The sequence below is a fragment of the Salmo salar genome, chromosome ssa05 (genome assembly GCF_905237065.1).
Source record: "Salmo salar chromosome ssa05, Ssal_v3.1, whole genome shotgun sequence".
NCBI classification, from domain to species: Eukaryota; Metazoa; Chordata; class Actinopteri; order Salmoniformes; family Salmonidae; genus Salmo; species Salmo salar.
This window is the reverse complement of record NC_059446.1, coordinates 62,478,204-62,504,006: the sequence shown is the minus strand read 5'-3', so window position 1 is coordinate 62,504,006 and position 25,803 is coordinate 62,478,204. Positions and strand designations below refer to the sequence as shown.

The window sequence follows — 25,803 nt, the reverse complement described above, 5'->3', positions numbered from 1 at the left end:
AACATCAGCTGACTGGATTTGGGAGAAGGAGAAATGGGGAAGGCTTGAATGAGTAGCTGTGGGGGGTGCAGTGCTGTTGACCGCGGTAGGGGTAGCCAGGTGGAAAGCATGGCCAGCCGTAGAAAAATGCTTATTGAAATTCTCAATTATAGTGGATTTATCGGAGGTGACAGAGTTTCCTATCCTCAGTGCAGTGGGCAGCTGGGAGGAGGTGTTCTTATTCTCCATGGACTTTACAGTGTCCCAGAACTTTTTTGAGTTTGTGTTGCAGGAAGCAAATTTCTGCTTGAAAAAGCTAGCCTTGGTTTTTCTAACTGCCTGTGTATATTGGTTTCTAACTTCCCTGAAAATTTGCATATCACGGGTGCTAATGCAAAACGCCACAGGATGTTTTTGTGTTGGTTAAGGGCAGTCAGGTCTGGAGAGAACCAAGGGCTATATCTGTTCCTGGTTCTAAATTACTTGAATGGGGCATGCTTATTTAAGATGGTGAGGAAGGCATTTTTTTAAATAACCAGGCATCCTCTACTGAAGGGATGAGGTCAATATCCTTCCAGGATACCTGGGCCAGGTCGATTAGAAAGGCTTGCTCGCTGAAATGTTTCAGGGAGCGTTTGACAGTGATGAGTGGAGGTCGTTTGACCGCTGACCCATTACGGTTGCAGGCAATGAGGCAGTGATCGCTGAGATCTTGGTTGAAAACAGCAGATGTGTATTTAGAGGGCAAGTTGGTTAGGATTATATCTATGAGGGTGCCCGTGTTTACGGCTTTGGGGTGGTACCTGGTAGGTTCATTGATAATTTGTGTGAGATTGAGGGCATCAAGCTTAGATTGTAGGATGGCTGGGGTGTTAAGCATGTCCCAGTTTAGGTCACCTAGCAGCACGAGCTCTGAAGATAGATGGGGGGCAATCAGTTCACATATGGTGTCCAGAGCACAGCTGGGGGCAGAGGGTGGTCTATAGCAGGCGGCAACGGTGAGAGACTTGTTTTTAGAGTGTTGGATTTTTAAAAGTAGAAGTTCAAATTGTTTGGGTACAGACCTGGATAGTAGGACAGAACTCTGCAGGCTATCTCTGCAGTAGATTGCAACACCGAGGCAATTGTCATAGTGTTAAGTGGCTTTCTCTCTTCTTATTTCCTGTTCTTCATCTGAAAACACTGTGATACTGTGCGTCTGTCTACTGAGACCACTGACAGGTCAGAGCAGTTGAAGGAGAGGAGACAGTAGAGGACTTTAGATTATTGAGATGCACTGCCTTTACATAACTGTGGGCATGCAAGCAAAGAAGTCGCCATTTCAGCACTACTCTCCTGGACAGTCAGTTCTATTGCTCTCAGGTGTGTGTGTGTGCGCGCGCGTCTGTGCGTCGATGTTCCATTTCAGCACCAGTTCAGTGGACAGCGCCAGTGCTTAAGCTACATGGGTTAAAGCGCCGGGTACAGTTTACTGCAGCCATTCTCTGGAATGTAACGACAATGAAACTCACTCAGTAAATCTGACAACACCATTCCCTCATTACTGAATACTGATTGGTAGACATATTAAATCACCCAAATGTGCCCTACATGTGGACACGTTGCCATTGCTGTCATTTGTTGTCCCATTTCCATAATGGTCATGGATCCTAAAACTGATATGAGTTGACTACCAATGCTTGACTAGTAGCCTATCAGCTCTGTGAAAAGAGCCACTGGGGTCTTTATTGAATTGGCGCTTTTAATTTGATGGTTGCTATGAAATGATGAGGGAGGGAAAAGAGAAGGAAAGAGGGAGGGCAGATAGAAAGTTCCTGGAAGACAAGACTCGTCAGTTCAGCGTCCCCCAACAGACATCAGTGTGCCACACACACACACACACACACACACACACACACACACACACACACACACACACACACACACACACACACACACACACACACACACACACACACACACACACACACACACACACACACACACACACATCTGACTGATTATCACACACAACAGAACCGGTCTTTAGCTGTAGTGCAGCGCTGATTACACAGACGGGACTCTCTCTCCTCATCGACCTCGTTCCCTCTCACAGTGTGCGGAGGAAAGAGAGAGAGTGAAAAGACACCTCTTCATCTCTGATTATTCAGACTGAACGGAGGCACGAGCGATACCCCCTCCTCCTCTCTTTCTCTGCGCCGGAACCCGGGTGACTGGAGCGCGCGTCACAGTGACAGCTCCACCAACGAAAGAGACGAGCCAGATTATCTGGGGAACGGACTCTGTAGCTTTGTTGAACACTAGGTGCTGCAAAAGCAAAACACCAAAAACTCACGGGCTCTTTCTTCAGAGAACGGACACAGCTTCTGCTGCGCCTGTGTCTGTCTGTGTCTGCATGCACTAAAGAGAACTATCAACTCGGTGACTGGATTTACAGTTATACATCCACGAACTAAACCGTCTGGAATCTATCAATCTATCAGGAAAATAACATTTTTTTCTTCAAGAGAGAGACTCCAAGGGCGCAAGGCACCTGTCAACAGCATCTAACTCTGCTCGAGCCAAGCTTTGTGCCATCAGATACCGCCACACTAAACACCCTCGCCTCTCCCCAGAACTGAAAGGAGAGAGAAAGGAGAGAGGGATAGTTGAGAGAGGGGAAAGGGAAGAAGGAAAGAGTGATAGAAATATTAACTATTCTGTACCAGGAGCTAGATTTCTCATTTTACTAGAACATTGGCATGGCAACCACGGGCATCAACAGGCTACATATCCTACCGCCTTGACTATTTAACCGACCCTCAATGCATTACTCATGTTTCCTTCTGTAAGCAGCCTGAATAATTAATTTAATAATAAAGAAGAAACACTTTTTATTGAAGTTCCATTTTCCTTGAGGAGTACCTGAATATCCTCCCCTCGACCTAGGTCGGACTCGGACTGAGAGGAGGGACAGTTGACTCTTTGCTTCACCTGGTGAAGAGTCCGGTAAACCGGACCGACGTCCGCACACACTCAAGACCCCTGCGCATGGGGGATTACGGCCCCACGAGGTCGGATGTCGTGCAGCACGTGCTATTACCTGGTCATCAGCTCCACACACCTGAGCAACGGCCACTTCCGGCGTGTAAAGGGTGTCTTCAGGGGACCGCTCTGTCGCACGGCCTCCAGCCAATCACCGGTAATGTACCTGTGTGTGTGTTTATGTGTAAAATGCCAAGCCTGCTAAGAGTCTTTGGTGCTCAGGTGGAACCGTATTTCTCTACACATGGTGGTGCTGGCAGATTATCCTTCTAAGGGATCAATCGAAATTTAGGCAATTGTTACCTGGAGGAAAATGGGGGAGGGCCATGCTTTTTCAGTTTCAGTCAGCTGGAGTGTTTAGTATTTATTTTTTTTATCCAGGGGAGGGTCATGTAATTTGTAAATGATTAAATGTAAGCATTTGTCAGAGTTTTGGAATGTATATAAGACTATGTGTAACTTTAGTGTACAACCCTGCTCTCTATCTCTCATTCTCCATGCTTAGCCCACCTGTCTGGGCATTTAGCGTTTGCCTTTCCATTGGCTGTTTGATCAGTCCCTCTTTCTGTTTGGCGTATCCAGAACTTGGGCGTGTGGAGTATCTGGTGAATAAAATAGTGTGTGTAGTGACGACGTAGGGAACTAGCGCACAACAGAAATTATGTGTTCAAAACAACTGGAAACTCTGAAATCTCAGACTTCCAACTTCAATGCGATCTCTTCCGACTTCAGATTAAGAACAGTCATCAAACTCTGAATTCAAAGTCGGAAATGATGGCATCTTTCTAAAGCTTAGACTTTCCGACCTAAAGATTACTGACGTCATGATTTTACCTTTTTTTTCATGAGTTCCCAGTTGTTTTCAAAGCACCAAAAAACAAGCATGGTGCCGCACAATTAAGCAAGGAACACAATTAAGCAAAGGATCTTCACACTAATGTATAGGTTTCTTGCAGTCTCTGTCCGTGGAAGAGAGCCTGCAAAAGTTAAATGGAATTTTGGAGTTGATAGATGGTTCCTCAGTGCGTAAAAAAAGTCAATAGATCAAATCTGGTGTTGGAGGAGATGCTACAGAATGGAGAGGATATCCATCCATGTGGATGGCTGGATTATCTGGATGCTTACGAGTTGTTCTCCTTTTCTTTTTCAGCGATATGTTTATCCTAGGGTGCCTGTTAATTCATATAAATCTTATTAGTAAAAAACTATTTCACTGTGTAAATTCCTTGGGTAAGCCTATAGGCTTGCATTATTATTCAGAAAAATTCCTCTTTAGCTCTTGGGAGTCCCAGGAAAAGCTAGACTAGGCCTACAATAAGTTGCTGTACACTTATTTCAAGCATTTTATTTACTACTACAGCTTGCTGAATGTAAAATACAGAAGCCAAAAGAACTGGGGTGCATTCATTATTCTGCATTCATTATTCAAAATATTTCTTAAATGGAAGTTAACGAAACGAGAAGGGACCTACCAGAATTTGTTCAATAGAAACTCTTGCTTTGCTCTGTTTGCTTCTGTTTGGTTATAAACGGCAAACCGTTTCTGTAATGAATGCGCCCCTGGCTGGGGAATGAGAGAGAGAGTGTGCGATGGTGTGATCAAAATACACCATATGAGTAACCTGCTAATGTACCTTTCTGGATCTTGTACTCTGTGAGAATAGACCCATAACTGATCCAAATGGTTGGATAATCCGGACTGGGCTGTATGGTATTCCCTGTAAATATCTCCATTCTTGTCAACAGTGAAGAGGCGACTCCGGGATGCTGGCCTTCTTGGCAGAGTTCCTCTGTCCAGTGTCTGTGTTCTTTTGCCCATCTTAATCTTTTATTTTTATTGGCCAGTCTGAGATCTGGATTTTCTTTGCAACTCTGCCTAGAAGGCCAGCATCCCGGAGTCGCCTCTTCACCGTTGACGTTGAACGGGTGTTTTGCGGGTGTTTAATGAAGCTGCCCATTGAGGACTTGTGAGGCATCTGTTTCTCAAACTAGACACTATAATGTACTTGTCCTCTTGCTCAGTTGTGCACTGGGGCATCCCACTCCTCTTTCTATTCTGGTTAGAGCCAGTTTGCGCTGTTCTGTGAAGGGAGTAGTGCACAGCTTTGTACAAGATCTTCAGTTTCTTGGCAATTTCTCGCATGGAATAGCCTTTATTTCTCAGAACAAGAATAGACTGACGAGTTTCAGAAGACAATTCTTTGTTTCTGGCCATTTTGAGACAGTAATCGAACCCACAAATGCTGATGCTCCAGATACTCAACTAGTCTAAAGAAGACCAGTTGTATTGCTTCTTTAACCTCTATGGGCTAGGTGTGACGCAAGCGTCCCACCCGTGGTGCACTCCATCAACAGCAGGTGCATTTCAAGAGCGGCAAATTTGAATCCAAATAAATGTAAAAATTCAAATTTTTCAAACATACAACTATTTTACACCCTTTGAAAGATAAACATCTCCTTAATCTAACCACGTTTTACGATGTCAAAAAGGTTTTACGGCGAAAGCATAAATTTAGAGTATGTTAGGACAGTACATTTACAAGAGTTGTGTGTAATGTTTTCTCAATTCAAAGACAGGGTCACCAAAACCATAAAACCAGCTAAAATGATGCACTAACCTTTTACAATCTCCATCAGATGACACTCCTAGGACATTATGTTAGACAATGCATGCATTTTTAGTTCTATCAAGTTCATATTTATATCCAAAAACAGCGTTTTACTATGGCATTGATGTTGAGGAAATCGTTTCCCTCCAATAACCGGCAGTCAAGTCAGCACCACAAATTAAATAATTTAAATTAGAAAACATTGGTAAAATATTATATTGTCATTTAAAGAATTATAGATTTACATCTCTTGAACGCAATCAACTTGCCAGATTTAAAAATAACCTTACTGGGAAATCACACTTTGCAATAATCTGAGCACTGCGCCCAGAAAAATACGCGTTGCGATACAGACTAGCCGTCATGTTGGGGAGATCTAAAATCGAAAATACTATGTAAATAATCCATTACCTTTGATTCTCTTCATCAGATGTCACTTCCAGGTATCACAGGTCCATAACGAATGTAGTTTTGTTCAAAAAAGCTCATCATTTATGTCCAAAAATCTCCGTCTTGTTAGCACATGATCTAAGCCCGCCGGACTTCACTTCATGAACGAGGGGAAAAAATATATTTACGTTCGTTCAAACATGTCAAACGTTGTATAGCATAAATCATTAGGGCCTTTTTTAACCAGAACATGAATAATATTCAAGGTGGACGAATGCATTCTCTTTTATAACGTATTGGAACGAGGGTACCCAACATGAACTCGCGCGCCAGGTGTCTAATGGGCCATCATCGTTCCATGGCTCTTGTTCGGTCAGATCTCCCTCCAGAAGACTCAAAACACTTTGTAAAGGCTGGTGACATCTAGTGGAAGCAATAGGAAGTGCCAAAATATTCCTCAGCCCCTGTGTTTTTCAATGGCATAGGTTTAAAGGTAATACAACACATCAGGTATCCACTTCCTGTCAGAAAATGTCTCAGGGTTTTGCCTACCAAATGAGTTCTGTTATACTCACAGACACCATTCAAACAGTTTTGGAAACTTTAGGGTGTTTTCTATCCATATATAATAAGTATATGCATATTCTAGTTACTGGGTAGGATTAGTAACCAGATTAAATCGGGTACATTTTTTTATCCAGCCGTGCAAATACTGCCCCCTAGCCCTAATAGGTTAATCAGAACAACAGTTTTCAGCTGTGCTAACATAATTGAAAAATAGTTTTCTAATAATCAATTAGCCTTTTAAAATGATAAACTTGGATTAGCTAACACAACGTGCCATTAGAACACAGGAGTGATGGTTGCTGATAATGGGCCTCTGCATTTTTTACATGGTTTTTTTTTTCGTACTGGCCCCCCGTGGGAATCGAACCCACAACCCTGGCGTTGCAAACACCATGCTCTACCAACTGAGCCACAGGGAAGGCTCTGTAAGCCTATGTAGATATTGTCACGTTCGTTAGAATGATCGGACCAAGGCGCAGCGTAGGTAGCGTTCCACATAATTTATTACAAAGTGAAACGTAATGCAAATGCAAAACAAATGAAGAATAGACGAACCATGACTACAATACAACTATACATAAACAATATCCAATAACCCCCCAGTGAAAAACAAGCTACTTAAGTATGATCCCCAATTAGAGACAACGATTACCAGCTGCCTCTAATTGGGAATCACACCAATCACCGAAACATAGAAAAACTAAACTAGAACCCCACATAGAAAATAACAACTACAAAAACCCCCTGTCACACCCTGACCTACTCTACCATAGAAAATAAAAGCTTACTATGGTCAGGACGTGACAGATATTCCATAAAAAAATCAGCCGTATCCAGCTACAATAGTCATTTACAGCTTTAAACAATTGATCAGTTGATTGACAGGTGTAGGCTACTGTAGAATGATAAACTTTCATGTATTTTATTCAAAAGCTCTGGCAGGGCCAGGTAAAATATTTCCTAAGAGAGAGAGCCATCCATTTTCATTTCAAAGAGGTCCGATTACCTCCAGGTATCCTCAATTTCAATAACGTTCAATCCCTAACCTTTCAGAGTATCCTCCTAACCTTTCCTTAATGCCAATGTAGCCTTGGTCTCTGGATTAGACTGGGGGGGGGGCATGTATTTGGGCATGCTCCAAGGGTCTCAAGTAATTCACACATTATTTGTGAGTTCTTAATGTGAGATGAGACAAACTGGCAGAGCTGATGGAAGAGAGGAGCAGCTGCCGTGTGAGTGTGTGTTTACTGTTCCTATTACCAGTTTGACATGTTCGGTCTGATAAGAGGGTGTCATGAGAGAACAGAACCACTGTCTTCTACAGCAGGGTCTCCCAAACTCGGTCCTGCATGTTTTGGGTCCTGTCCTAGCACTATACAGCTGATTCAAATAATCCAAGCTTGATGATGAGTTGGTTATTTGAATTATTTTAATAATGTGTGTGTATGTGTGTGTGATGTAAAGTTTAGTTAACAAACTATGCAGTGCGTGGAGTCTTGTCGTTCTTGAACAAGTCTTTAACAAAGTCTTTAACAGTTGAACCAACTTGTGAAGTGGAGTCCTGAGGCCGTATCTAAGTTGTATTTCCATATATACATTATTATCATCATTACTTCAGAGCTCCTGTAGCATCATCACTGGTGTGTCATTGTTCCAACCTTCATTACCACTATAAAGCTTACTTTCCTATAGTTATCTGAGGCCTGAGGGTTTAAGAGCAGCGGGGGAAGAGGGGGAATGAGGAGAAAGGAAGTAAAGAGAGTTGGAGAAAGAAGAGGGGGAATTAGAGGGGAGAGAGGAATTCTCTATACCTCTCAAGGCAAGGGACTCCTTACCCCTGCAGCTCTGCGTTCTCTCTCTCAGAGAGAGAGAGAGAGAGAGAGAGAGAGAGAGAGAGAGAGAGAGAGAGAGAGAGGTTTGTCAGCACAATGCAGTACCCATTTCGTTCATTGCCTTAAAGTGGTCTGATGTGGTGGTTATTTCGACTGCATTTCAGCATTTAGACTATTTATTTTACCAGGTGAGATTTCAGTAATATATCTACAACCTGGGGAATAGTTACAGGGGAGAGGAAGGAGGATGAATGAGCCAATTGGAACCGGTGCACTATTGAATTACTATAGCAGCACACCGCCATATCGGCTGCCGTCACTTATATGGCAAGTGTCCAATATTGAGTTGCTTATAGCCAGTTAGTCACCAGGGGTTCGAACAGTGCTGTAGGAGGACATTAGTGGTGATCAGTAGAACACTTTGTGGTGGTCAGCACTGAACCAGTCTAGCACTGATGTGGTGGAGCAGGGTCTCACACACACACACACACACACACACACACACACACACACACACACACACACACACACACACACACACACCATTAGGTCCCACCGAAAGCATTTCAGACTGGCACGTCCTGGCACGTATTGTGCTGAATACCAAACTGCCGCTGCTAAACTTTCAGACAGTCACAGTTCTGCTGTTTCAGCCTATTACTGGTATGCAGAAAATATGTGTGTGTGTGTTATACTGTGCTATATCATTACTGGTGTTTCATCTGATGTCTAACATAGCAGTGAAATATACCTGTACATCAAAGCAGACCAGTGGAATAGATACTGTAACTAGAAATCACACACAAACACAGACACACACACACATACACAAACAGTTTTTAGATGGCGCCTGAGAAGAAGGTTGACATTTTACGTGTTCCTATCCATCTGTGTTTTTTTGTTCGTGTCTTTGCGTTGTTTATAACTTATTTCTTAACTTAATGCTTCTGCTACCATCTCTTATGATCGAAAATAACTTCTGGACATCAGAACTGCGATTACTCACCACGGACTGGTGGAATCTTTTTTTTTCCTTTAACGAGTCTGACGAGCCCGACGTCAGTGACATACTGCTTTCCCGGGAACAGGCCCAGATCCCCATCATTTGCGTGAAGAGAAGGCAGAGAAAAAGGGGCCGGAGGGCGGGCTTCCTTCTGACAATTCGTAGGTGATCGAATAAACCCTCACTGCCTTCCATTCTGCTAACAAACATGCAATCTTTGGAAAATTAAATCAATGACCTACACGGAAGATTAAACTACCAACGGGACATTCAAAACTGTATTACCTTATGCTTCACGGAGTCGTGGCTGAACAACGACATTATCAACATACAGCTGGCTGGTTATACGCTTTATCAGCAGGATAGAACAGCGGCGTCTGGTAAGACAATGGGCGGTGGACTATGTATTTTTGTAATAACAGCTGGTGCACGATATCTAAGGAAGTCTTGAGGTTTTGCTCACCTGAGGTAGAGTTTCTCATGATAAGCTGTAGAACACACTATCTACCTAGAGAGTTTTCATCTGTATTTTTCGTAGCTGTCTACATACCACCACAGACTGATGCTGGCACTAAGACCGCACTCAATGAGCTGTATTCCGCCATAAGCAAACAGGAAAATGCTCACCCAGAGGCAGCACTCCTAGTGGCCGGGGACTTTAATGCAGGGAAACTTAAATCGGTCTTTCCAAATTTCTATCAGCATGTTAAATGTGCAGCCAGAGGGAAAAAACTCTGGACCACGTTTATTCCACACACAGAGATGCATACAAAGCCCACCCTTGCCCTCCATTTGGCAATTCTGACCATAATTCTATCCTCCTGATTCCTGCTTACAAGCAAAAATTTAAGCAGGAAGCACCAGTGACTCGATCAATAAAAAAGTGGTCCGATGAAGCAGATGCTAAGCTACAGGACTGTTTTGCTAGCACAGACTGGAATATGTTCTGGGATTCCTCCGATGGCATTGAGGAGCACACCACATCAGTCATTGGCTTCATCAATAAGTGCAGTGATGACGTTGTCCCCACAGTGGCCGTACGTACATACCCCAACCAGAAGCCATGGATTACAGGCAACATCCGCACTGAGCTAAAGGCTAGAGCTGCCGATTTCAAGGAGTGGGACTCTAACCCGGAAGCTTATAAGAAATCCCACTATGCCCTCCGACAAACCATGAAACAGGCAAAGGATCAATTCAGGACTAAGATTGAATCATACTACACCGGCTCTGACGCTCGTTGGATGTCGCAGCGCTTGCAAACCATTACAGGCTACAAAGGAAAGCACAGCCGAGAGCTGCCCAGTGACACGAGCGTACCAGACAAGCTAAACTACTTCTATGCTCGCTTCGAGGCAAATACCCCTGAAACATGCATGAGAGCACCAGCTGTTCCGGAAGACTGAGTGATCAGGTCAACATTCACAAGGTCGCAGGGCAAGATGGATTATCAGGACGTGTACTGCGAGCATGCACTGACCAACTGGCAAGTGTCTTCACTGACATTTTCAACCTCTCCCTGTCCGAGTCTGTAATGTCAACGTTTTAAGCAAACCATCATAGTCCCTGTGCCCTAGAACACTAAGGTAGCATGCCTAAATTACTACCAACTCATAGCACTCACGTCTGTAGCCATGAAATGCTTTGAAAGGCTGGTCATGGCTCACATCAACACTATTATCCCAGAATCCCTAGACCCACTCCAATTTGCATACCGCCCAAACAGATCCACAGATGACGCATTCTCTATTGCACTCCACACTGCCCTTTCCCAGCTGGACAAAAATAACACCTATGTGAGAATGCTATTCATTGACTACAGCTCAGTGTTCAACACCATAGTGCCCTCAAAGCTCATCAATAAGCTAAGGACTCTGCAACTGGATCCTGGACTTCCTGACTGGCCGCCCCCAGGTGGTAAAGGTAGGTAACACATCCGCCAAGCTGATCCTCACCACCGGAGCCCCTCAGGGGTGTGTGCTCAGTCCCCTCCTGTACTCCTGTTCACTCATGACTGCACGGCCAGGCACGACTCCAACACCCTCATTACACAACAGTGGTAGGCCAACAAGTGTAGGCCTGATCACTGACAATGACGAGACAGCCTATAGGGAGGAGGTCAGAGTCCTGGCCGTGTGGTGCCAGGACAACAACCTCTACCTCAACGTGATCAAGACAAAGGAGATGATTGTGGAGTACATGAAAAATTGGACCGAACACACCCCCATTCTCATCAATGGGGCTGTAGTGGAGCAGGTTGAGAGCTTCAAGTTCCTTGGTGTCCACATCACAAACAAACTAACATGGTCCAAGCACACCAAGACAGTCATGAAGAGGGGATGACAAAACCTATTCCCCCTCAAGAGAGTGAAAAGATTTGGCATGGGTCCACAGATCCTCAAAAGGTTTTACAGCTGCACCATCGAGAGCATCCTGACTGGTTGCATCACTGCCTGATATGGAAACTGCTTGGCCTCCGACCGCAAGGCACTACAGAGGGTAGTGCGTATGGCCCAGTACATCACTGGGGCAAAGCTTCCTGCCATCCAGGACCTCTATACTAGGTGCTGTCAGAGGAAGGCCATAACAATTGTTAAAGACTCCAGCCACCCTAGTCATAGACTGTTATCTCTGCTACCGCATGGCAAGCGGTCCCGGAGCATCAAGTCTAGGTCCAAGAGGCTTCTAAACAGCTTCTACACACAAGCCATAAGACTCCTGAACATCTAATTAAATAGGTACCCAGACTATTTGCATTGCCCCCCCCCCCTCTTTTACACCGCTGCTCCTCTCTGTTTATTATCTATGCATAGTCACTTTAATAACTCTACCTACATGTACATATTACCTCAACTAACCGGTGCCCCCACACATTGACTCTGTACCGGTACCCCCCTGTATATAGTCTCGCTATTGTTATTTTACTGCTGCTCTTTAATTACTTGTTACTTTTATTTCTTATTCTTATTCGTATTTATATGTATATTTGTTTAACTGCATTGTTGGTTACATTTTTACATTTTAGTCATTTAGCAGACGCTCTTATCCAGAGCGACTTACAAATTGGTGCATTCACCTATAATATCCAGTGGAACAACCACTTTACAATAGTGCATCTAAATCTTTTAAGGGGGGGGTTAGAAGGATTACTTTATCCTATCCCAGGTATTCCTTGAAGAGGTGGGGTTTCAGGTGTCTCCGGAAGGTGGTGATTGACTCCGCTGTCCTGGCGTCGTGAGGGAGCTTGTTCCACCATTGGGGTGCCAGAGCAGCGAACAGTTTTGACTGGGCTGAGCGGGAACTGTGCTTCCTCAGAGGTAGGGAGGCGAGCAGGCCAGAGGTGGATGAACGGAGTGCCCTTGTTTGGGTGTAGGGCCTGATCAGAGCCTGAAGGTACGGAGGTGCCGTTCCCCTCACAGCTCCGTAGGCAAGCACCATGGTCTTGTAGCGGATGCGAGCTTCGACTGGAAGCCAGTGGAGAGAGCGGAGGAGCGGGGTGACGTGAGAGAACTTGGGAAGGTTGAACACCAGACGGGCTGCGGCGTTCTGGATGAGTTGTAGGGGTTTAATGGCACAGGCAGGGAGCCCAGCCAACAGCGAGTTGCAGTAATCCAGACGGGAGATGACAAGTGCCTGGATTAGGACCTGCGCCGCTTCCTGTGTGAGGCAGGGTCGTACTCTGCGAATGTTGTAGAGCATGAACCTACAGGATCGGGTCACCGCCTTGATGTTGGTGGAGAACGACAGGGTGTTGTCCAGGGTCACGCCAAGGCTCTTAGCACTCTGGGAGGAGGACACAAGGGAGTTGTCAACCGTGATGGCGAGATCATGGAACGGGCAGTCCTTCCCCGGGAGGAAGAGCAGCTCCGTCTTGCCGAGGTTCAGCTTGAGGTGGTGATCCGTCATCCACACTGATATGTCTGCCAGACATGCAGAGATGCGATTCGCCACCTGGTTGTCAGAAGGGGGAAAGGAGAAGATTAATTGTGTGTCATCTGCATAGCAATGATATGAGAGACCATGTGAGGATATGACAGAGCCAAGTGACTTGGTGTATAGCGAGAATAGGAGTGGGCCAAGAACAGAGCCCTGGGGGACACCAGTGGTGAGAGCACGTGGTGCGGAGACAGATTCTCGCCACGCCACCTGGTAGGAGCGACCTGTCAGGTAGGACGCAATCCAAGCGTGCGCGGTGCCGGAGATGCCCAGCTCGGAGAGGGTGGAGAGGAGGATCTGATGGTTCACGGTATCAAAGGCAGAAGATAGGTCTAGAAGGATGAGAGCAGAGGAGAGAGAGTTAGCTTTAGCAGTGCGGAGAGCCTCCGTGACACAGAGAAGAGCAGTCTCAGTTGAATGCCCAGTCTTGAAACCTGACTGATTAGGATCAAGAAGGTCATTCTGAGAGAGATAGCAAGAGAGCTGGCCAAGCACGGCGCGTTCAAGAGTTTTGGAGAGAAAGGAAAGAAGGGATACTGGCCTGTAGTTGTTGACATCGGAGGGATCGAGTGTAGGTTTTTTTCAGAAGGGGTGCAACTCTCGCTCTCTTGAAGACGGAAGGGACGTAGCCAGCGGTCAAGGATGCGTTGATGAGCGAGGTGAGGTAGGGGAGAAGGTCTCCGGAAATGGTCTGGAGAAGAGAGGAGGGGATAGGGTCAAGTGGGCAGGTTGTTGGGCGGCCGGCCGTCACAAGACGCGAGATTTCATCTGGAGAGAGAGGGGAGAAAGAGGTCAAAGCACAGGGTAGGGCAGTGTGAGCAGGACCAGCAGTGTCGTTTGACTTAGCAACGAGGATCGGATGTCGTCAACCTTCTTTTCAAAATGGTTGACGAAGTCATCCGCAGAGAGGGAGGAGGGGGGGGAGGGGGAGGAGGATTCAGGAGGGAGGAGAAGGTAGCAAAGAGCTTCATAGGGTTAGAGGCAGATGCTTGGAGTTTAGAGTGGTAGAAAGTGGCTTTAGCAGCAGAGACAGAAGAGGAGAATGTAGAGAGGAGGGAGTGAAAGGATGCCAGGTCCGCAGGGGAGGCGAGTTTTCCTCCATTTCCGCTCGGCTGCCCGGAGCCCTGTTCTGTGAGCTCGCAGTGAGTCGTCGAGCCACGGAGCAGGAGGGGAGGACCGAGCCGGCCTGGAGGATAGGGGACAGAGGAAATCAAAGGATGCAGAGAGGGAGGAGAGGAGGGTTGAGGAGGCAGAATCAGGAGATAGGTTGGAGAAGGTTTGAGCAGAGGGAAGAGATGATAGGATGGAAGAGGAGAGAGTAGCGGGAGAGAGAGAGCGAAGGTTGGGACGGCGCAATACCATCCGGGTAGGGGGGAGAGTGAGAAGTGTTGGATGAGAGCGAGAGGGAAAAGGATACAAGGTAGTGGTCGGAGACTTGGAGGGGAGTTGCAATGAGATTAGTGGAAGAACAGCATCTAGTAAAGATGAGGTCAAGCGTATTGCCTGCCTTGTGAGTAGGGGGGGGAAGGTGAGAGGGTGAGGTCGAAAGAGGAGAGGAGTGGAAAGAAGGAGGCAGAGAGGAATGAGTCGAAGGTAGACGTGGGGAGGTTAAAGTCACCCAGAACTGTGAGAGGTGAGCCATCCTCAGGAAAGGAACTTATCAAGGCGTCAAGCTCATTGATGAACTCTCCAAGGGAACCTGGAGGGCGATAAATGATAAGGATGTTAAGCTTGAAAGGGCTGGTAACTGTGACAGCATGGAATTCAAATGAGGAGATAGACAGATGGGTCAGGGGAGAAAGAGAGAATGTCCACTTGGGAGAGATGAGGATTCCAGTGCCACCACCCCGCTGGCTCGATGCTCTAGGGGTATGCGAGAACACGTAGTCAGACGAGGAGAGAGCAGTAGGAGTAGCAGTGTTATCTGTGGTGATCCATGTTTCCGTCAGCGCCAGGAAGTCTAGGGACTGGAGGGTAGCATAGGCTGAGATGAACTCAGCCTTGTTGGCCGCAGACCGGCAGTTCCAGAGGCTGCCGGAGACCTGGAACTCCACGTGGGTCGTGCGCGCTGGGACCACCAGGTTAGAGCGGCAGCGGCCACGCGGTGTGGAGCGTTTGTATGGCCTGTGCAGAGGAGAGAGAACAGGGATAGGCAGACACATAGTAGACAAGCTACAGAAGAGGCTACGCTAATGCAAATGAGATTGGAGTGACAAGTGGACTACACGTCTCGAATGTTCAGGAAGTTAATAAGCTTACGTTGCAAAAATGTTATTGACAAAAATTATACAGTACTGCTGGCTGGTGGAGTAGGCTAGCTAGCAGTGGCTGCGTTGTTGACTTTGAACGTGTAGCTGGCTAGGTAACCTCGGTAGTTTCAGTACTACACCTTGTCATGATACAAAGCAACTTTGTAGCTAGCTAGCTAACATAACACTAATCAAGACGTTCCTTGTAGTGTATTTAGTTTCAACAATGCTGCTCGTCGGTAATAGTTGGCTAGGTTAGGAAAAATGGCGTCGCGGGGGACGGAAATAGCTGGCTAGCTAACCTCGATGGCTGGCTAGCTAACAATTATCAATTAACAATTATCAAGCTATGACAAAGACAACTAGGTAGCTAGCTAGGTAACACTGCACTAGTCAAATCGTTCCGTTGTGAAGTATTAGTAACTACAGCGCTGCTAGTCGGTAACGGATGGCTATCTGGCAGTGGGTTAATGATGACTAGGTGTGTTGAGTAAGTCTGGCGCCGCGTCGCGGCTGGCTAGCACACCTCGATAATACTCAAACTCAAACTACACAATTATCTTAGATACAGAGACAGCACAGACAACTATGTAGCTGGCTAACTAACACTAACACCACACTAATCAAGTCGTTGCGTTGTTATGTAATAGTTTCTGCGGTGCTGCTAGTCGGTAGAAGTTGGCTAGCTAACAGTGATGACTAGCTAGCTAGCAGCTAGCAGTGTTGACTACGTTAGGAGGACGAAGATAGCTAGCCTCGATAATTACTCAGTTACTCTAAACTACACAATTATCTTTGATACAAAGACGGCTATGTAGCTAGCTAAGAAGAATTGCTCAGATCAAACAAATCAAGCCGTTGTAATGTAGCGAAGTGGAATATTACCTGTGGAGCGAAGCGTGGTGCGACTGCTCGTAAGTAAGCATTTCACTGTAAGGCCTACCAAAGGCGATGCAATTAAAACCGTAATGAAACCTGTTGTTTTCGGCACATGTAACTAATGAAATTTGATTTGATTTGAAACACATACAGACAAGAGCGCACAAATGCACACACCTCTGATCCAAGTGTGCGGAATAAACAGAGCTCTAAACACTTCCCTCTTCAGCTGTCAATCATACTACTGCAAAGATAGAGAGAAATGGGTAGGGGCAGCAAAATAAGGGGTTAGGGGCAGCAGAACTGTGACTGTGTCTGAAAGTTTAGCAGCGGCAGTTTGGTATTCAGCACAATACGTGCCAGGAGGTGCCAGTCTGAAATGCTTTCGGTGGGACCTAATGGTGTGTGTGTGTGTGTGTGTGTGTGTGTCTGAGAGAGAGAGAGAGAGAGAGAGAGAGAGAGAGAGAGAGAGAGAGAGAGAGAGAGAGAGAAAGAGGTATGAATGTGTGATTCTCTGACTCAGATAATTACATTTTACAGAGTTTGACATTCAGTTCAGTCATTGTTAATATTTGATTTGGGCAGACTAATGAATTCATTACGGTTAATTGCATCGCCTTTGGTTGATACATGCAAGTGTAATATCAACACTGTGCCCATGCAACAGGACCACACAGGCAAGCAGGCAGGCAGGCAGGCAGGCAGACACACACACACACACACACACACACACACACACACACACACACACACACACACACACACACACACACACACACACACACACACACACACACACACACACACACACACACACACACACACACACACACACACACACACACACAGGGAGACAAATACAGTCTGGGCACTGAAATCTAAACTCAGACTAAAGGACAGTCTGATCCAGACGCACATTCAGGCTACTCTGGTGATTGAGTGCCTATATGGAGTTGTAGTAATGAAGTCGTGAACACACACACACTAACTCTCTCTCAGGTTGCCCACCTCTCTCCCTGCGGATTAGAGGCAGCTGTTTGCCTTAATGGTCATTACTGATCTGCACGTTTGATAATTATTAACATACACACCGAAGTGATTGGAGAATTTGATAATTACTAACCATCTGGAGCCCCATTCTAGCTAATCACCTAGAAAGAAAGAGTGAGAGAGAGATATGTGTAGAGGGAGGGAGAGATCTTAAAGGGAAATGTCACCGCTGGGGTGTTTTTTCAATCTCCCTACATAATTATGAGTGATGAGGGTGTTTCAGACATAATTATGCACTATAGCGGAATTTTTTTTGTTTTTGCACCGGGAGAGTTCAAACAATGACGTCCTTGGTTGATTGAGCCTGCTGTCTGATCTAAAAATGAGTACATTCATGTTTTGTAGCAATTTTTGTGGACTTTGTGTTTTGCCGACTGCACGATCGCGCTAGCTGCGAGTAGATATGTTTGTCCTTGTTAAATAGAGCCATTGGACTTGTCTTAACTATGTTCCTATCTGCCAGGACATTGCTGGATATCTAGGTTGACAAATTTTACCTGGCTTTTTAAAGATTACAGCCCTACTTCCTTGTTCCCACCCTCTGTACAGGTTCATGGGAGGTATGTTACCGTGCACTGCCTATCCGAGATTGCTAAATAATTAGCTACAATGGCTGCTTCTGACGATTCCTTTTTCCAAGAAGAGCTTTCCAAGAAGAGTTGTTATTTTACATAGGAACATACAGGCTTTATGACTTTATGACTATTAGTCTTAGAGTAACTATACCTGTGTGTTGTAGCTGGCTGACGTGTGTCTGTGAGATTTCTCATATTCTACACCATGCTGCTACAGTAGGAATACAGACAGTACACAACGATTGCCCATGCTTGTCTAATAGTGTTTACGTCTTCCTCTCACAGACAATACCGCTTGGATACAAAAAAGTTAATGACTCTTAAAAGGATCCGCCCCTTTTTTTTTTCAATTTTCGCCTGAAATGACATACCCAAATCGAACTGCCTTTAGCTCAGGCCCTGAAGCAAGGATATGCATATTCTTGGTACCATTTGAAAGGAAACACTTTGAAGTTTGTGGAAATGTGAAATTAATGTAGGAGAATAACCCACAATAGATCTGGTAAAAGATAATACAAAGAAGAAAAAAAACGTTTTTTTGTATGTTTGAAATGCAAGAGAAAGGCCATAATGTATTATTCCAGCCCAGGTGCAATATACATTTGCAGTGTATGTGCAACTTTTTAGAATGATCCAATGAACCATTGCATTTCTGTTCAAAATGTTGTATCAAGACTGCCCAAATATGACTAATTTGTTTATTAATAACTTTTTATGTTCAAAACGGTGCACTCTCCTCAAACAATGGCATGGTATTCTTTCACTGTAATAGCTACTGTAAATTGGACAGTGCAGTAAGATTAACAAGAATTTAAGCTTTCTGCCAATATCAGATATGTCTATGTCCTGGGAAATTTTCTTGTTACTTACAACCCCATGCTAATCGCATTAGCCTGCATTAGCTCAACCGTCCTGTGGAAGGGACACCGATCCCGAAGTTAAGAGATGTGAAAGGTCTCATAACGACAATCTCCCCTTGTGTCAAAGTTACTCAGAACACCTCACTGCACCACGTAAACACACTATATGCACTTGTCTTGTAGACAGCTTAATGTATTGGTGATTTTGTTTTCTGAAGAGGGTATTGTGCTTTCATAAATACCTTTGGCTGTCCTGACTTGTTTCAAAGTCAGATGATGTTGAGCTTGAGCTTATTCCAGGCTGAAAGCTTTTATCCAATGGGTCTTCAGGCTCTGTACTACTAAAGTTGATGTCAAGGCCATCATTAGCAGCAGCAACAGGATTAGTGTGTAGGACACACAGTAGTCAGTGATTAGGCAACATTTTACTACTTTGTCCCCATCAATACACACTCAAACAAGATACTATATCCACCCACCCTGTTCATGTCAATAGATCATGCATAGTAACCTTCACACAATACCCACCCCGAACAGACACAAGTCAGTCACCCACACCATCCCCTCTTTACTAATACCTATTTTTTCCAATTTAGACTTCAAGCCTTGCATGAACAATCAACTATGCCTCCATAATACAGAGAAGTTGTAGCCTACTTGTAAACACACCAACTATGACAACAAGACATGGACCATGTTTGTGCCTAGCTCCAGTTTATTTATTTGCTCATCATGGAGTCATGGAAAGATTTTGTAAATTTTAGAAGGTTCCTGGGGCCGGATTCACAAAATCTTCTTAAGAAGAAATGTATTCTTAACTGCCATTTTTTCCTTAACTATAGACTTAAGAAGAAAGTTCAGCAAAGTTGCTATTCCTCAGTAAAGTTATTGGAAATGTTCTTAAGGTTTTTCCTAAGTTTCTTCCGAAGAAAGAAGTTAGAAGAAATGGGATTCTTGAAAATAATGCTTTAGGATTTCTTCTTGGAAATGTACTTAACTTTAGGACAGGTAAACCCTTCTCTTGAGATGAATGGATACTTTTAAAACCATGAACATTTTCTTGCGCCACTGACACAGTTGGCTACCGGATATTAAAATACAGCAAGAATACAAATTAAACACGCATTATCTAGCTAGCTAGTGATTAACAATATTCTAGAAGTGTTAAATAGCTAGCGCTATCTCGTCAATTTGCAAAGAAGAACTTGGCTAATTTAGCTAACGTTAACGTCGTTAGCTATTTTGGCTATAATGTCTTTACACGTTAGCTAGCTAACGTAGCTAACTAACTTACCGGTTGCGCAGTCCCTCTATCACCATCTCTATGATGGATGACACCTTCTCCTCCAGCTGGTCCACATGAATAGTCTCTCAGCTCCCTTCTTCTTAGCAGCCGACTTGATGTCGGACCACTTCTTTTTTTCCGGCGTCACTGTCCCTTGCCATACCCCCAACGGCAGAGACAGACTCGGCCACTCTTGCCCATCCTTTATTTTTGGTCTCTGCAGTGACTCCGCAGTTATCAAGTCTCCCCAACAGTAACCTTTTCCTGGCTGCTATTTCCTCCACCATCACTTCAATCTCTTTTCTTGGTTATGCATTTTAGATTTTGATATAGCTAGTCTGATGGCTATAATGTGTGAAAAATGACGAAATAACCAAATCCAATCATCCCTGTCACAGGCTTTTTTATTGGTTTCAAGCACATCACTAATGTCAATGCCACATAAGAAGATACTACGAATTCCTAAGAACATTTTGAGGAATTGCATTTATGAACTATCTCGTGAACTTCCTAGTTTTTTCCTTAAGAAACCTTTTTTTCCCGTAAGTAATGTTTTGTAAATCCGGCCCCTGGTGCTGAGCATGATTTTGATGCCGCTGCAGATGTTGATGGGATCCGACTCTAAATAGAACAGATAGCCATGTTAGCCTCTGTGATACTTAGTTAGCTAGCTAATGGTTAGCTAACATAGCTTGGTTAGGTTAACGTTAGCTTGCAAAGTTACAAATCACATCGCCAGATATAAATAAATAAATAAAAATTAAAAAATTGATTAAATTTGATTTGATTTGATAGCATCTGGCTAATTACATTGTTATGCTTTGAAATGTCTAGCCAGCATATTATGAACGCTAGCTAGCTAGATTTTGGTTTAGATAAACATGTAGTTCACTAGCTATCTAGCTAGTTAGCTAGGTAAAGTTAGCTACGTTACCTCAGCTCAACTTATTTTCTGCTGTGCTGATGTTGGCTGATCGGATGCCTTCCTCTTTGAAGTGAAAGGGAAAATTGATGGAATATCATCACTTTTCAACGCTCAACAACATTGCAACCCCATCAGTTGAGACTTCAGTTCCGTTTCGAAATCCTCTGGCTGAAAGTGCTGGCTACAAACACAGAAATGTTGATATTTCTCACATCAACTGGATACACCTCCAAATCGCTATCAATTCTGGACACTGTGGTTTACTTACAACACGGAAATGTAGCTGGCCGTTTTTACCGGTGAGATGCAGAAACACTTGTATTGGTGTGTAATGATGAAATTCAAAAATGTTACTATATGTGTTAAGAATTTTACTATATGTGTTAAGAATATGTTAAGAACATATTAATGGACATATATAGTGAAATAGAGCAGCAGTGAAATTTCCCTTTAAGAAAATGCACTCAAAACCACAAATTAATATGGAAGGAACATAATTGGTGTACAGATAGAAGTTAAAACTGTCACGTTCGCTATCTTCAAACTCCCGATCATAAATAAACCAAGGCGCAGCGTGTATGGAATTCCACATCTTTTAATGAAAATGAATCTCACCAAAACAACAAAACAGGAGAAAAACGAAATGTGATGTTCTGGGTCTGCTCACAGGCAGCTACACAAAAACATGATCCCACAATCACAGATGGAAAAAGGGCTGCCTAAGTATGATTCCCAATCAGAGACAACGATAGACAGCTGCCTCTGATTAGGAACCATACTCATAGAAACCATTAGGAACCAACAACAAAGAAATAAACATAGAATGCCCACCCCACATCACACCCTGACCTAACCAAATAGTGAAATAAAACGGCTCTCTAAAGTCAGGGTGTGACAGTACCCCCCCCCAAAGGGCCGCAAACCTGAACCTATAGGGGAGGGTCCGGGTGGGCACCTACCCTTGGTGGTGGCTCTGGTTTGGGGCGTAGCCCCCGCTCCGCCCGCTGATCCCTCCGCTTTTGTGTAACCGGACCGTGGATCGTCGCCGGAGGAACCGGACCGTGGATCATCGCCGGAAGCTCCAAACTGGGGACCGTCGCTGGAGGCTCTGGACTGCGGACCGTCGCTGGAGACTCTGGACTGCGGACTGTCGCTGGAGACTCTGGACTGCGGACCGTCGCTGGAGACTCTGGACTGGGGACCGTCGCTGGAGACTCTGGACTGGGGACCGTCGCTGGAGACTCTGGACTGGGGACCGTCGCTGGAGACTCTGGACTGGGGACCGTCGCTGGAGACTCTGGACTGGGGACCGTCGCTGGAGACTCTGGACTGGGGACCGTCGCTGGAGACTCTGGACTGGGGACCGTCGCTGGAGACTCTAGACTGCGGGCCATCTCAGGAGGTTCCGGACTGCGGGCCGTCTCAGGAGGTTCCGGACTGTGGGCCGTCTCAGGAGGTTCCGGACTGTGAAACGTCGCCGGAAGCTCTGGACTGGGAACTGTCGCTGGAAGCTCTGGACTGGGAACTGTCGCCGGAAGCTCCGGACTGGGGACCGTTGCTGCAGGCTCCATGCCATGGATCATCACTACAGGCTCCGCGCCATGGATCATCACTGGAGGCTTCGTGCCATGGATCATCACTGGAGGCTCTGGGCCATGGATAATCACTGGAGGCTTCATGGCATGGATTATCACTGGAGGCTCCGGGCCATGGATCATCACTGGAGGCTTCGTGCCATGGATCATCACTACAGGCTCCGGGCCATGGATCATCACTGGAGGCTTCGTGCCATGGATCATCACTACAGGCTCCGGGCCATGGATCATCACTGGAGGCTTCGTGCCATGGATCATCACTGGATGCTTCGGACCATGGATCATCACTGGAGGCTTCGTACGTGGAGCCGGAACAGGTCTCACCGGACTGGGGAGATGCATTGGAGACCAGGTGCGTGGGGCTGGCACAGGATATACTGGGCCGTGGAGGCGCACTGGAGGTCTGGAGCGTAGGGCTGGCACAACCCGTCCTGGCTGGATGCTCACTTTAGCCTGGCAAGTGCGGGGCGCTGGCACAGGACGAACTGGGCTGTGAAGGCGCACTAGCGACACAGTGCGTAGAGCTGGCGCAGGATATCCTGGACCGAGGAGGCGTACTGGAGACCAGGAGCGTTGAGCCGGCACAACCCGTCCTGGCTGAATGCTCACTTTAGCTCGGCAAATGCGGGGCGCAGGCAATGAGCGCACCGGGCTGTGAATGCGCACCGGAGGTACTGTGGGCATGACCGCATAACACGGTGCCTGACTGGTCACACGCTCCCCACGGTAAGCACGGGGAGTTGGCTCAGGTCTCAACCCTGACTCTGCCAATCTATCCATGTGCCCCCCCCCCCCCCAATTTTTGGGGGAGCTGCCTCTCGGGCTTCCGTCGTTGCCGTGACTCCCAATCTCGGCGCTGTTCCTCCCTCGCTGCTTCCACTTGTTCCCATGGGAGGCGATCCCTTCCGGCCTGGATCTCCTCCCACGTCCAGGATCCTTTGCCATCCAGGATGTCCTCCCATGTCCAACTCGTCTTCCCAGTAGGCGCACGCTGCTTGGTCTTTTTGTGGTGGGATCTTCTGTCACGTTCGCTATCTTCAAACTCCCGATCATAAATAAACCAAGGCGCAGCGTGCATGGAATTCCACATCTTTTAACCTCCCTGGGCGAGGTGGGACGCTTGTGGCGTGAAATACAAATACCTCAAAAATGCTATAACTTCAATTTCTCAAACATATGACTATTTTACACCATTTTAAAAACAAGACTCTCGTTAATCTAACCACATTGTCCGATTTCAAAAAGGCTTTACAGCGAAAGCAAAACAATAGATTATGTCAGGAGAGTACCCTGCCAAAAATAATCACACAGCCATTTTCAAAGCAAGCATATATGTCACAAAAACCAAAACCCACAGCTAAATGCAGCACTAACCTTTGATGATCTTCATCAGATGACACTCCTAGGACATTATGTTATACAATACATGCATGTTTTGTTCAATCAAGTTCCTTATTTATATCAAAAAACAGCTTTTTACATTAGCATGTGATGTTCAGAACTAGCATACTTCCGGTGAATTTACTAAATTACTCATGATTAACGTTCACAAAATACATAACAATTATTTTAAGAATTATAAATACAGAACTCCTTTATGCAATTGCGGTGTCAGATTTTAAAATAGCTTTTCGGCGAAAGCACATTTTGCAATATTCTGAGTACATAGCCCGGCCATCACGGCTAGCTATTTTGACACCCACCAAGTTTGGCCCTCACCAAACTCAGAATTACTATTAGAAAAATGTGATTACCTTTGTTGTTCTTCGTCAGAATGCACTCCCAGGACTACTACTTCAACAACAAATGTTGTTTTGGTTCCAAATAATCCATAGTTATATCCAAATACCTCCGTTTTGTTCATGCATTTAGGTCAGTATCCGAAGGGTGACGCTCGAGTGCATTTCGTGACAAAAAATGTCAAAATATTCCATTACCGTACTTCGAAGCATGTCAAACTCTGTTTAAAATCAATTTTTATGCTTTTTTTTCTCGTAAAAAAGCGATAAGATTCCGACCGTTTTCGTTCAAAGACTGAAAATAAAAACATGGAGTCGTCTCGTGCACGCGCGCCCCAGTCTCATTGTTCTCAGATCGACCACTTACCAAATGCGCTACTGTTTTTCAGCCATGGCCTGCAAAGTCATCATTCAACGTTCTGGCGCCTTCTGAGAGCCTATGGGAGCGTTAGAAAATGTCACGTTACAGCAGAGATCCCCTGTTTTGGATAGAGATGATCAAGAAGGCCAAGAAATAGTCAGAGAGGGCGCTTCTTGTTTGGAATCTTCTCAGGTTTTGGCCTGCCAAATGAGTTCTGTTATACTCACAGACACCATTCAAACAGTTTTAGAAACTTTGGAGTGTTTTCTATCCAAAGCTAATAATTATATGCATATTCTAGTTTCTGGGCAGTAGTAATAACCAGATTAAATCGGGTACGTTTTTTATCCGGCCGTGAAAATACTGCCCCCTATCCATAACAAGTTAATGAAACTCACCAAAACAACAAAACAGGAGAAAAACGAAACGTGACGTCCTGGGGCTGCTCACAGGCAGCTACACAAAAACAAGATCCCACAATCACAGGTGGAAAAAGGGCTGCCTAAGTATGATTCCCAATCAGAGACAACGATAGACAGCTGCCTCTGATTGGGAACCATACTCGGCCAAAAACAAAGAAATAAACAACATAGAATGCCCACCCCACATCACACCCTGACCTAACCAAATAGAGAAATAAAACGGATCTCTAAGGTCAGGGCGTGACAAAAACATTCAAGGTTTCTCTCATTTGGGAGCTTTTCCCTGGTTCATCTCTAAAAACGTGTTTTGTGTTGTTACTAACTTCTCTATTTTTCGCCATGAATCTTGTTCTGGAGGCATCTTTGCACAGTAGTCACTAGTTGGCACAGCCACAAAGTCATAAAATCTGATTTTAAACCTAACCCTTACCTTAACACACTGCTAACCCTAATGCTTAACTTTAACCTTCAATTAAGACCTAAAAGCCAATTTTGACTTTGCAGCTGACCTATCCAGGACAAG

The 25,803-nt window shown here is 45.2% G+C and overlaps 1 protein-coding gene across 1 annotated transcript in view; it reads left to right on the top strand.

Annotated features, from left to right (window-relative positions):
* The first annotated feature begins 2,005 nt into the window (after window positions 1-2,005).
* The window catches only part of LOC123743136 (G patch domain-containing protein 8-like), a 62,420-nt gene continuing 38,622 nt past the window's right edge, over window positions 2,006-25,803 (top strand). The window contains exon 1 of the mRNA XM_045718529.1: window positions 2,006-3,160. Within this exon, the coding sequence (XP_045574485.1) occupies window positions 3,038-3,160 (123 nt within the window). The 5' untranslated portion in view covers window positions 2,006-3,037. The remainder of the gene's footprint in view (window positions 3,161-25,803) is intronic.